Below are 14,377 nucleotides of genomic sequence, written 5' to 3' on the forward strand. Positions count from 1 at the left end.
TATGCTCAACCTTTGCCTATATATAAAAATTGGTTTAGGAAGAATACTTAGGTAGAGCCCAGGGTACAAAAATATTATTACTAAACATTGAACACTGTTGGACTTTTTAAAAAACTACTGAATCTACACAAGACAAGGATCCTCTTCATCTGCCTGTTCGATGGTGTGCACATAATGAAACGAGGGCAGCATTGGCAATGTGATTCTATTGGTCTTATTTGCCTTTGATGCTGTTCTTTATTGCAGTGAAGAGAAGCTCCAGTCATAGTCCTGAAATAAAACCAGTGACTATTTAAAGCTAGTTTTATTTTTCTGAGAAAAATATAGAATAAAATACATATACAAGTAGCCTTGTCTTAATGTTCTCTGACCAAATTGCCTTCTCTTATTCTTTTTTAAAAATTTCTTTGATATATTTCAATTTTTATGTCAAATTAAGCTTACTGTACATTAAGAAAAGATACATAGAGCAGCATTTTATCAATAATTATCAGGCCTTTGGAGGTGGGGTTATTAAATTTTAGGTCATAAGTCAAAATTACTTTTCATGTTTGGCTAGTTGAACCAATTAATTTCTTTTTTTCCTAAGCTACTTTGAGCAATTATTCTAAAAATTTATTTGCTGGAGTTTTTGTGGCTCTTTTTTCTTTTTTAAAAAGGGACTATTATTCATGTAAATAAAGTAACCGCAATTCATTTGCTGTAGTTCACGTTTCAACTCTACATCAGTTCCCGGAGAGAACCTTGAAAAGATCAGTGGAGCTGTATTGATTACTTGCAGTCAGAAAATGTTTCAGTAGCTGTATTTATGATGTTAAAAAAGATAGATAAAAAGCAAAAAACATTTGTTACATCAGTCAAGTTTTTGTTCTTATGTGTGGCAAATCACTGATTTGAGTTATTGTCATATAATAAGCTAGTTTTGCTTTTATTTTTCTCTTTTAACTGAAATTACAAGTTATCCACAATTCAAAGACTAATTTTGTACCAATAAGGAAACAACAATGCTTTTTGATGCTTCACTCTGAAAAGCATTATAAAACTGGACCAACTAAATCAGACCTCACTTAATGCTGAATTTGAGTTTAAAATCAACACTGTGAAAGAAGGGGATTGTAGTGAGAGCCTAGCCCCACAGAAACTTTTGGTTTTAAATACCTTCCGATGACTTGGCCTACGCGCAAGACAGTTCATCTGGAGATGGGCACACATTCACAAATGGGCTGTTCAATGTTGCAAACAAATATGTTTACAGTCAATTGAATCATTTCTGCAAATAGGCAGATTTTTACTTGTGGATTCCGAGTGGCAGAAGCACATACATACATGCCTCTGATGTTTTCAAAGCAGGACATCTTAAAGGGACTTTTTTATTTTGTAACTGCAGCTAATAACACTAAGGATTATACATGTGTTTACTTCTTCCCTGTGAGATTTTCCAAATGCTCAGTTGATTTTTTTGTAATTACTATTTAAATGAAAAAAAATTGGATAAGTAGACACATTTTTGTACTTGGACAATACTGTTCATTCCAATTTAAGTCTTAGTAGCAAAAATAAATTCCAATGCATTTAAGTCATTAAGGACCATACCACAGTATAGCACATTTACCTGCTTAAAGGAGGTGCTAAGAATTCAGGACAAACCCATAATCATCCCACTCCTACCCTGGACCTGCTGTATGTTCAGCCAGTAAAGCAAACAAATTAGTCTCTTTCTCAAAAGCGAGAGAGCAAAACTGAAGAGAGCCTCAGAAAGCAGAAAAATATATTCCAAAATGCACTAAGAAAATGCCTAAATTGAGCAATCCTCAAGTACCTGAAGCAGCGTGTGTACCACTGTTTTCCAACACAGATTTTTCTTATCTCTTTTCTATTTAAAACATGGAGTGGGCAGAATGTTTTAATCCAGAGTTTTTACTTTTGTAACCTAGGAACAATAATTTGAGGCTTCTAAGTAGGTAAGTGTTGCCATGGATACAAAAAGAAATCTCTCCGAGATCTCCTCCCGTGTGGAACTTATTACTAAAAAAAGGATGTGAAGCTCAAAGTATATCTAGACAGACTCGTGGACTGTTGAGCTAGCTGAACCTTTGGTCTGTTAGTAGTTTTGAAAAAGAATTTTAGGCCGGGCGTGGTGCCTCACGCTTGTAATCCCAGCACTTCAGGAGGCTGAGGCGGGTGGATCAGGAGATCAGGAGATCGAGACCATCCTGGCTATCACGATGAAACCCCGTCTCTACTAAAAATACAAAAAATTAGCCAGGCGTGGTGGCGGGCGCCTGTAGTCCCAGCTACTTGGGAGGCTGAGTCAGGAAAATGGCGTGAACCTGGGAGGCGGAGCTTGCATTGAGCCAAGATTGCGCCACCGCACCCCAGCCTGGGCAACAGAGCGATGCTCTGTCTCAAAAAAAAAAAAAAAAAAAAAGGAATTTTAAGTGTCCAGATACATTGTTTGTTGGTATATATGATGATGTAACTTCTATGGGGAATAATTTGCAAATAATCATCAAAATTACAATTATATATACCCAATGACCCAGCAGGTCTTCTGGGAATTTCTGCTGCAGATATACAGAATCTATCCTACAGATATTTATAGCATATACATACATGCTAAAGCATGCACACATAGGTTATTTGTTGTGACATATTTTTGTAATAGCAAAAGCCTGAAAACAACCTACATTTCTATGAATAATAGACAGGTTAAATAAAATAAGGAATACTGCAGAGCCATATCAATATGGAATGATGTATAAGATGTATACTGTGAAGCAAAAATAGTGAGTGTAGTAAAAATCAAAGTGTAGAGTATGCTACCATTTGTGTAAAAGAGAGAGGTTTTATTCATATTTATTTGTTGATATATGCATAACATGTCTTTGGATGGGGTGCTAACATTGATTGCCTCATGAGAAGTGGTACTGGGTAACTGACATACAGAGGTGGGAGGGAGTCCTTTTAGTGTGTACCTTTCGCTGTATACTTTTTAGTACTTTCTGAATTTCGAATCATGTAAATGTACTAACTATTCAAAACACAAATCATTTAAAACTAAATATACACAGGTGAACCCACAAAATCTTCATTAGTTCTAGCCATTAGGAATGCTTTATAATCTCCATCTTTCATCTTGTATAAAAAGCCTTTCCAACGTGGAAAAAGTATGTTTTGGAAAATGTATAAAATAGTAGTAGATAACTGAACATGTGTTATGTGCCAAGTAGTATACTCAGATCTTTACAAATGGTTTCTCAATTAATCTCTACAAGTCCATGAGACAGGTACAATTATCTTATGTTATGAAGGAAGACATTGATGTAACACAACTAGGAACAACACTAGAGACACCCAAGTATTATTGACTCAAAAACTTGTGTTTAATCACTGCCATACTGCTGTTCTTTCCTTCAATGAATTCTTCTTTCCTGAATTCTTCAATGAACTTTGGCTGAACATCAGCACAATAAAATTGAATAAGTGGGAGGGGAAATGTATAGGTATTATTTGGTGACTAGTTATCTCATTTGATCAGTAAAAAATGTTTCAGAATAAAGAGGCCAAATATGTTGGCTGCATTCTTGCATTCCAATGTGGTGTAATTTTGAAACCATCTGGTTACAATCACAGGCATTAAAATATAATTTGTGACAAAATAGGAACTTCAACAAGAATAGAATTAGCCACTTAAAAAAACTCCAGTCTTTGGTGGCTTAGTATCTAGAGTCAGATGTGAAAATATCACTTAGCTTTGGGCCATGTGAAAATTTGGAAATTCTTAGGTTCATTGGGCTTAAGCCTTGTGTAGTTCAAGTTTCACTTAGCAACAGCAGTACTCAACTTTAGTTTTCTAGGAATAACGACATTTGAAAAGCATTTTGGCCTTTAAATTTGTAGCAAAAAATTCTTGTTAAATATAAACAAATCAGTAATATCTGGATTACTTGCAACTTCACATGCAATTTTAAGGGAAAAAATAAAATGCCTGGAAGAATATATTTAAGGCTTGGCCATATATGAAATTTGAAAAATAGACTTCTTTGGGTAGGTTTGTGGAGTTTTATTTATCAAAAATTTATCTATACTCATTGTGTAAATAAAGAGATTAAACTTAAAAGTTCATTTCTTTGCTGCATTACAAGAAAAATACTCAACAATATTCATGTAAATAATAACACCATCTTATGTTAAAGTACTTTTTTGCTTATATAAGGAAAAAGCTTTGTTTTTACATTTTATAAAATTAATAATTGTGACTTTTTAAAGAGATAATTGTTATATGTCAAGTATAATTTTAATATCTTTTAATTAAAAAAACTCCTACCTACTTTCAAAACAGTTTGGAGTAGTTTATAATGAAATACACACACACACACACACACACACACACACACATACACACACACAGAGTTTCATTCAAGGTCCAGGAAGGAAAGCATAAACCACTCAAGATCTTTCACCAGAGGGAGTTTTGATACAGAGAATTAATGGTCAGAAACAAAAGCTGAGAATGTAAGCATAGGACATTGAGGCAACCAAGAGACTGGTTCCACAAGAAGCTACCACCACCCCTAGCAGAGTTACAAGTAATTTACCTTCTCCTTTCCTCCTGTACTTCAATTTTCCACCAGTGTTTTTCACTGGCTGAACCTGTCTGGAAGCCAGAGGAAGAAGGAACCTAGAAAATGTACTTTCCTCTGAGATAGCATGGGGCACAAAAAGAGCAGAAAATTTATATGAGAGTCTAACCATTTTGCCATTCAGGATCTATTCTTATTCTTTGTATTAGTCTGTTGTCATGCTGCTAATAAAGATTTACCAGAGACTGGATAATTTATAAAGGAAAGAAGTTTAATGGACTCACTTGTTCACATGACTGGGGAGGCCTCAAAATCATGGCAGAGGCAAAGGGGAAGCAAAAGCACATCTTACATGGTGGCAGGCAAGAGAGCATGTGCAGGGGATCTCCCCTTTTTAAAACCGTCAGATCTCGTGAGACTTACTCACTATCATGAGAACAGCAGAGGAAAACCCGCCCCTATGATTCAGTTACCTCTCACCGGGTTCCTCCCATGACATGTGGGGATTATTACAATCCAAGGTGAGATTTGGGTGGGGACACAGAGCCAAACCATAAAACCCTTATACCAATACAACAGCAACTCCATGATTCTGCCTAACATGAGTCTACTATCCATCATGCAAAGACACTGTTGTCTTCTTTCCAGAAAATGGACACACAAAGTCCTAGAAAAGTGAGCCATAGTATCTATCTCAAGATTTTCCAGGTGATAACACAATCCTGTAATCTTCCCTGTTGCAGTTCCTTATGGTCCTGGTTACCTGTGAACTAAATTGTAAAATCAGGCACTACCAACTCTCATTCAACATAAGAGGGAAGATAATGGCAGGAAAATCTGAAAGAAAAAAAACTGGCACATATGAAATATTGTGTGTGTGTATGTGCATAGCTGCTATGATCCTTATTTCTGTAACTAATTACAAGGTCAAGAGTGATATTTATTACTTCCTTCTTCCACCACCCATTTCATGATTGCTTTGTCCTAATATAGCACCCGGATTTGTTGGGATTCTTTACCTGATTGGGTGACTAAGACTTTTATACTGAAGGATCTTAGTCCATAGAAGTTCAGACTTTATTGGGTGGCTTTACAATGGACAGAAGTAATGAGAATCCCTGGGGTTCTAGACATGATCCTCCCTACCGGCACCATGCACCAGCCACCCAGTTTTCATGTGTTAATCAGATCAAATTTTCCAGTCTCTACAGCAACTTCCTTCTCTATCTGTTGGTGAGTCTCAGCTTCTAGTTTGATGGGACTTGTGTTGGATTCTCTGGGGCCAATATTCCTCTTTGGGAACTAAGTCCTGTAAACTAGCAGAGTCCAAGGGTGAGAATGAGAGGCAAAACCTCTGAGACAGGGTTAAGCTTAACAGGGAGAGAGTCCACTCCCATTTCTATTACTTGGACTATCCCATGTATTACGGCTATGAGAGAAATAACACATCATAAATAGAGAACTGGGTCAGAGATATACTGCATCCCTACATCATAGAACGTTGTCTTCTGGCAGATGACATAACTGGCTTTTTAGTAAGCTATTATTCCTTTCTATTAGGCCAGCTGCTTCTGGCTGATAATTTAGGTAGTAAGACCAGTGAACTCCATGATCATGAGTAATGAATAATTGTTCTTTTTTGTTTTTGTTTTTGTTTTTTGTAAAATGGTTTCCAGAAGTCATATGGTAAGGAATACCATGCTACTGAATAAGGCCTCCTGTGAGCCCATAGATGGTGTTGGGAGATTTATTGCAGGCATTGAGGACAAATGCATATCCTCAGTATGTGCTTAATTTGCTCCTTCTGTGATGGAAGGAGCTCACTATTGTCTACCTGCCACAAAACAGCTGACTGGTCTCCTGGGAAATGTGCCATATCAGTGACTCAGTGTTGGCCTCTGCTGTTGGCTGGTTGGGCACCCAGCAGTGGCTACAGCCAGATCAGCCTTATTGAGGGAAGTCTCTGTTATTGAAGTCCCTGTTATGATTGACTCTATCCCTACTGCTATGGTCACTTTGTATGCAATCAAGTACCAGGATGGGTGAGAAAGGAGGCTGTGCCGAATACCTTCTTTTTGCTCCCCTCTCCACTGTACCCTGAGTTGAGTAGTTACATGCGAGATTCTGCAGTTGCTAGGTATGTCTACCTCAGCTATCCAGAGACAGAGGATATAACCACAGGAGAGGGCTGCGGGCCCACTGGGCCCACTTTGACATAGTCTCAGCCCCAAACTCCATTAACCCCCTGACTCCTATAAGCCCCCATTCTGAATAAATGGTGGATCACAGTGATTTTTCCCAGGGATTAGCATCAACTCAAATTTGATTAGCATCAACTTAAATCTATTAATTCCCCCAAATTTGGATACTTGTCTTTTCCCAGTGTACAGTCATCCTGGTAAAGGACTGCAGATCTCACTGGGGCAGGTTTGGAGGACGATTTCTAGTACAAGCATGCAGTGTTGTCAGATCTTTCCTGATAAAACCCATTCTCCTGACTGGGCACGGTGCCTCACACTTGTAATCCCAGCACTTCGGGAGGCCAAGGCAGGTGGATCACCTGAGGTCAGGAGTTCAAGACTAGCTAGGCCAACATGGTGAAACCCCATCTCTACTAAAAATACAAAAATTAGCCGGGCATGGTGGTGGGTGCTTATAATCCTAGCTACTTGGGAGGCTGAGGCAGGAGAATTGCTTGAACCCAGGAGGCAGAGGTTGCAGTGAGCCGAAATTGTGCCATTGCACTCCAGCCTGGGTGACAAGAGCAAAATTCTGTTTCAAGAAAGAAAAGAAAAAAAAGAAAAGAAACCCACTCTCCCTTTCAAAGGGCTCCAAACTGTCAAATTGGCTGAGATCTGGGAAATGTGAGAGGCTATGAATTCCTTTTGCAGTGATTAAGTAAGGTTTCAGCTCCTCATTCCTAGAATATTTCTGATGGTATAGATCAAATATATTAGTATGCTGCCATCTATTTCATTCCTAAGAACACTGTGTTCAGTTAGCCACCACCACAGATCCCTTGGTGTCAAAATACTCTCATTGTCACTCTGCACCTGTTGCTGCTCATTCTGGTAATTGCATCCAGTTTGTTTCTGATAGTTAAGAGCTTTCGCCTGGCCTATGTCATGCCAGGATCCAATTATTCCCACTCCAGTTGTGGAGCTCATCCCAATGGCAGCATCTTCCAGCATCCTAACCAGTCAACAGAGAACAGCCACCACCAGGTTTTTCCAAGATGCCGGTGCACCTTTTGCTAATGCATTTTCTCAGTGAAGTAGCAAATAAGGAAAATAGGGAAAGGGTGAGTGAGTTTCACAGAATTAATCTACTCCAACATTCTTATACCCCTAAGCTTTTAAAATTTCTTCTTCCATATTTTGAAGGGAAGTTCTGGCATGTTAACTGCATTAAAGGTAGGCCTCTACTGAATACAAGTTTAAGCCAATCAACCAAGGACACTGTTAAGCCATTTCCCACTTATGTACCCCAAATCTTATATACTGAATAAGTGCACTCATAGATAAATTTGGCTTGATTCAGTGTTAAATTCCATTCTCTTTGGTCTAACACCCTGAAAACTATCTTAAGGCCAGGGATGGTGGCTCATGCCTGTAATCCCAGCACTTTGGGAGGCCGAGGCCAGTGGATCACCTGAGGTCAGGAGTTTGAAACCAGTCTGGCCAACATGATGAAACTCTGTCTTTACTAAAAGTACAAAATTAGCCTGGCATGGTGGCGCATGCCTGTAATCCCACCTACGTAGGAGGCTGAGGCAGGAGAATTGCTTGAACCTGGGAGGTGGAGGTTGCAGTGAGCCAAGATTGTGCCACTGCACTCCAGCCTGGGCAACAAGAACAAAACTCTATCTCAAAAAAAAAAAAAAAAAAAAAAGAGTGAAAGAAAAGAAACTATCTTTAAACATTTTACCTGGGCTCATTCTAATGAAAATTGGCAAGATTCAACAATTCTTTTGGTATATAGGCTATCTGCACCCAGATCAGACTGCAATTCTCCCCCAGAGCATGCTGGGATCTGACTCTATTTATGGGTCTGTAAGCAATGACAGATGAAAGATAGGAAAGATTGGTGGTCAAGTCATGCAGGATGGCTCTTCCTCTCCTAGTCAACATGGGACACCCCATCATTGAAGGAGGCATGACAGCAAGGTCTCAGGTTCTGTTTAATCTTTCTGTATCCCTGGACTAAAGCAATGTATGCTGGTCTTGTTTTACATTCCAGACTGGATAATGTGTACCTCTCAGGCTGTTCTCACAAATGGCCTCTTCTGTCTGTTTTGAGTACATATTATCTGTGCTCTGGGGTACAGAGTACTCTAGGGTTCACCCTTGGTCATTCCTAATTATCTGTAGTGCAACCTATAAAGTCAGTGGCCAGCCTCACTGGCCCTGTGGCTGAAACAGAGTACCAACAGAGTGAAGTATAAAGGGTAGAAGGCAAACCTGGAGATCGGAGTTGCAGGAGGAGGCACTAAGAGATAAGGGTCAACTTGTACAAGATTGATCCCCTTGCAGGATGCCATTTAGAAAATGAGTTAGCTTCCTGAAAAGTTTTATGGAAATTGGTTATTGTTCAGTGCATAAGGCATTGGCCAATGACAAGTATTGGACCCAAGCTCCCCCATCCTATTTATGACAGGGAATGAATTGGTGCTCCCCTAACTGTGAATGTTAAGGTATTGAGTTAGGCAACCAACTCACCATATCACATAGCTTCCAGGCTTGGACTCCAGACTCTACTCATTTCATAACAAGAGATGAGAAGATAGTGCTGAACTGGAAGAACAGAGCTAGATCCACGTTTCTGCTCTGTCATATTGCTGTGGTGTCCCAGGCTCTGATGATGCCTCATAGGGAATGGGGATTTGGAATAGGAGGCTATTGCTTCCTTAATAATGAGCAGCAAAAAGGCCTCATAGCCCAAGGGTTGGGGTCCTTCCCCCACAGGCTGACACAGCCAGAAGTCTCTGTGCTGCCCCAGAATGTATGGACAATGGGACAATCTACATTCCTAAGATTTCTGTTTCTATGAATCTTCTCCTATGAATGCAACTATATGTGTGCTGTGTGGTCATTTTTCCTTGTTTGCTCAACACTCATAAGGCTTCTTGTCTGATTTGTGTATTGCTTGGTTAGAGTTATTTTTCAAGTATTGTTCTCAGATCAAATACAAGGGTAGTATATTCTCTGCATCCCTGCCTATAACTTTCTTTCCTGATTAGCCCATTGTTTTGCTTTGTTTTTATTCTTTGTCTATGTAAAGTAGCATGTCAGCCCTTTCCTCACAGTAATGGGTAGATGTTATTCTACTAATTTCTAGCTTCTGACATTGTAGGTTTGAAGTCAAATGATAGATTGTCTTTCTTCCTTTATAAGTAAATTTTTTTTCTGCCTTGAAGTTTTTATGAGTTTTTCATCATTCTTGAAGTTTTAAGTTTACAAGAGCATGCCCAGCAATGTGTGTTTTCTTGTTAAAACCATCTGGAATTCAGTGAGCCCTTACAGTCTGCAGATGCATATCTTTCTTCAGCTCAAGGTAATTTTCTTCTTCTATATTTAATTATTTTCTTTTTTCCATTATTTCATTTTATTCCCCTGTGGAATGCCTGTTACTCACATGTTGGATCTTCTGGATCTATCCTTCGAATCCTTCATCATTTCCCTAATGATTTTCATCTCTTTGTAATTTTGTTCTTTGCTTCGAGATCTCTTTCACTTGAACTTCAGGCCAGTAACTTGAATTTCAACTTTAAACACCTCTTTGAATTGAGATGCTGAATTCCTAGTTCATTCCATGCTACACATGAAACTCTTTTAAGAGTTCTCATTATACTTTTAACTCTCTTCCAGTCACTCTCTTTTTAATAAGGGATTCTTCTGAGTATTAATCTCCTTGGCTGCTAGACCTAATATATTTTCCTTCCTCCCAGTGGTCTGCTGACCTTTGAGAGCCACAGTTTCCACAGGAACTATGGATCACATTCTAGCATTGGTGCTCTCTAGTGTTAGTCTTAGGCTCTCATCTGGCTGAGAAAGAAGAAGTTCCTGCAGTAGCTCCCTCCCTCAGGGAGTTGTGCTCATTATTGGCCCCAGTGCTTCACCCCTCCCCATATCCATGTCCATGTAACTGCAATACTCTCCCATTCTGGATGAGATGATCTGCCTCGGGATTTTGTTCTGGTCTCAGCCATGTGATCTGATATGACCAATGGGATGTTTTTCAAGTAGGGGCTTGAAAAAGTGCTTGCACATTTCCACTCACTGTCTGGTTGCTCTGCCTTCACGATGGGAACATCCTAGGCTAACCTGAGGAAGGATAACATTTGGACCTACCAGAAGTGTGTCATTCAGTTGTCCCTCCAAATGACTTTTCTTTCTTTCTTTTTTTTTTTTTTTATAACCAGAACATTTATTGCATGACTAATCGTTGGCATTCTTAAGATGAACTGGATGCTGCCACAGCTGCCCTCTTGGGTTTAGGTGTTGTTGCTTCATGGAATCCATGCCTGAATCTGCGGTATACAATTTTTAGGTGCCTCATTTGACCAGTTCCGGTGGTATTTTGTCTTTTAGCCTTGGCACTCCAGTTATACTTTCTCTTGTGCTTGGCAGGGTAGCCACATTTGCCACAGGTTGACTTCCGAAGGTGGTAGGCCTTAGAGCCACAGTGGTGGCACAATGTGTGTGTCTTATTGCGACGCTTTCTAAACGATGATGTCCCCTTCGTCATCTCGCTTCTGCAGTTGAGACCAGAGAGACCCCAAATGACTTTCTGTCTCATTTCAAGGTGTTCATGAAGTCTGAAAACATAGGCTCATATACATAACACTATCCAGGACATCTTCAATCTGTAAAAAATAAAATCACATAATTATTTACGTTTCCAGGCTTCATGGACAGTCTTGTAGAACAAAAGCCAAAATCCTAATGATCATCTACAAGAGGCTCTATATGATTTCCTACTCTCCCCACCTCTCTGATCCCCTGTTCTCTCTCTTGTTCATTCTGCTCCAGGCACACTAGGCACCATCTCCTTGGTGATAAGTGAGTTCTCACTCTGAGTTCATGTGAGGTCTGGTTGTTTGAAAGAGTGTGGCACTTCCCCCCATCTCTCTCTTGCTCTTGCTCTCTCCATGTGACGTGCCTTACTCCTGGTCACCTTCTACCACAATTATAAGCTTTATGAGGCCTCACTAGAAGCAGACGCCAGCACCATGCTTCTGGTAAAGCCTGCAGAACTGTGAGCCAATTAAACATCTTTTCTTTATAAATCACCCAGCCTCAGGTATTTCTTTACAGCAGTGGGCTGTTCTTTATAGCAATGGGCTAACACACACACATCCCTCACTTTCCTCATGCCTCCTCAAAGGTCACTTTTCCTTATCACACTACTTACTCCCCTCTAGTACTCTGTATTCTTTTACTCTGTTTTATCTTTTTCCAAAGCACTTATCATAATCTAACATACTTTTTATTTTACTTATCTATTTGATTTATTTTCTCTCTTCTTCACTAGATTGTAAATCCTGTAAAAGCAGCGATTTTTGTCTGTTTTGTTTACTACTGATGCAGGATTTTTCTCAGTCCCTTTGCCAGTCAAGGACCTCTAGCTGGTGATGCCCCTACCTGGGCCGTGCTCGGGGCATGCTACCTGCTGTAGGAGATGGCGTGCTCACTTTCCTGTCTGGACCAAGTCATGCTTGCACATCATTTCCCGAGTTCTTTTTTCACATCCAGGAAGAATGAGAATATGTTGACAATTGAAAAGTAAGCAAGGTGGGGAGTTTTCTTGAGTGTTGAAATAGCTTTCAGGGGAGAGGGGATGTGGAGGTGGTCCTCCTACCTTAGGACAGGAAAGTGCCCTGTGTATGGCTGAGTCTGGGGCTTTTATGGGCTCAGAATGGGGAGGGGCAGGCCGTATGTAGTATTGGAAAAGGCAATATTCGATTAGTTAAAAGGCATTATTCAGAAAGAATCAACTGGGAAAGGGCAGGCAAACAGAAATAGAAGTTCTCTGGGTTGTGGGTTCCATCTGGAACCAGCAGTCTGGTCTTTCAGCCTTCAGGCTGTTTTTGGCTTGAAGGTGGTTTCACTGGGGACCCACCCCTATCTGCCTGGGCATTTGGCTTCCTTCTGTTGCCATCACTGCTATAGCTCTAATACCTATATCATACTTGGTAAATGTTACTGCATTGAATAAAACCGTCAACATTTATTTTATTATAATTATTTGCTTTTAGAGACAAAATCTCACTGTGTTGCCTAGGCTGGAGTGCAGTGACTATTCACAGGTGTGATAATGGCACACAATAGCTTTGAACACTTGGGCTCAAGCGATCCTTCCTCTTGCCTCAGCCTCCCAAGTAGCTGGGATTATAGGTGTGCATCTGGCTCACAATCAACGTTTTAAAGCATTATCTTTGGCATAGAGACAAATGCTTATTTTATTTGTTGTGACAGAGCAAACATTCTGTTCATCTAAAAGTTGTATCATATCATTTAAGTTCAAATGAAGTCTAAGCGTAGCTGGAGAGAGTTGATGGTTTTAAATAAATTGTATTTAATCTGTTAAGGGCCTATTATATTTCCACTCACAGTGGATTCTTACAGCGGTAGATATGATGTAAATTTTTAATAAATTCAAAATTTTTTTTGTAAAATAAAAGATAATAATATCTCAACATAAGCCTTACAAATTCTTAAACATTCTCAACAGATTTCTCATTAAATTAAAACAGAATATAGTTTTGGCTATTAGTATAATGTGATCATGAGTTGTTCCTAGGCTTTAGTTAAGTAAAATAACCTCCTGATATATTTCAAAGAGCAAATTAATTCAACTCTTTCCTCATGTTACAAATTGTAAAATATATGTACACATTTGTTCCAACTGGTCATGAGAAATACTTAGAGAATATTGATAAAATACACAAAAATCTCCTTTTTCCATTTAATGCTGCATGTCATTAAGTATTCTTTATAAATACGGTTGTAATTGTAACAAACAAATCCATATTGCTTTTCTACAATTTAGTTTTATAGTCTCCTGTTATAAGATTTGTAGACTATTGTCTATTTTTCTCTTTTTTTTTTTTTTATTTTGAGGCAGAGACTTGCTCTGTCACCCAGGTTGAAGTGCAGTGGCGCAATCTCAGCTCACTGCAACCTCCGCCTTCTGGGTTTAAGCAATTCTCTGCTTCAATCTCCTGAGTAGCTGGGATTACAGGTGCCTCCCACCACATCTGGCTAATTCTTTTTTTGTATTTTAAGTAGAGATGGGGTTTCACTATCTTGGCCAGGCTGGTCTTGAACTCCCAACTTTGTGATCCACCCATGTCAACCTCTCAAAGTGCTGGGATTACAGGCGTGAGCCACTGCACCCGGCCTACTTTTCTCTGTTATAAGTAAGACTTTGATGATCATCCTAGGACATAATTCTTTGAATGCTATCTCTGTTATATATATATTTTGGCTAGAGTCCTAGGTATAGAATTAATTAATCAAATGATATAAGCATTTAAAATTTTCTTGCTCCATAATTGTCACATTTTGCAGAAAAGTTGCATCACTTTTTACTTCTATTAGCAATATAATTGGTGCATCTCATCCCTCTCATATCAGCACTGAATTTTTTTATTGTGGTAAAGTATACCATAAACATATGGTAGCATAATGTTTACCATTTTAGCCATTTTTAAGTGTACAGTTCTGTGACATTAAGTATATTCACATTGTTGTGAAACCACCATCACCATCCGTCTCCAGAACTTTTTCCTC

At 39.2% G+C, this 14,377-nt stretch overlaps 1 protein-coding gene and 1 long non-coding RNA gene across 2 annotated transcripts in view; one reads left to right on the forward strand and one right to left on the reverse strand.

Annotated features, from left to right (window-relative positions):
- The window catches only part of LOC144340848 (uncharacterized), a 102,086-nt gene that overhangs the window by 4,815 nt on the left and 82,894 nt on the right, over positions 1–14,377 (forward strand). The window lies entirely within an intron of this gene.
- LOC702181 (large ribosomal subunit protein eL37-like) lies at positions 11,037–11,341 on the reverse strand. The gene has a single exon (XM_078002567.1). The coding sequence runs from the start codon at positions 11,328–11,330 to the stop codon at positions 11,037–11,039; it is 294 nt and encodes a 97-aa protein (XP_077858693.1). The 5' UTR covers positions 11,331–11,341.

The sequence above is a fragment of the Macaca mulatta genome, chromosome 5 (assembly GCF_049350105.2).
Source record: "Macaca mulatta isolate MMU2019108-1 chromosome 5, T2T-MMU8v2.0, whole genome shotgun sequence".
Classification (NCBI taxonomy): domain Eukaryota; kingdom Metazoa; phylum Chordata; class Mammalia; order Primates; family Cercopithecidae; genus Macaca; species Macaca mulatta.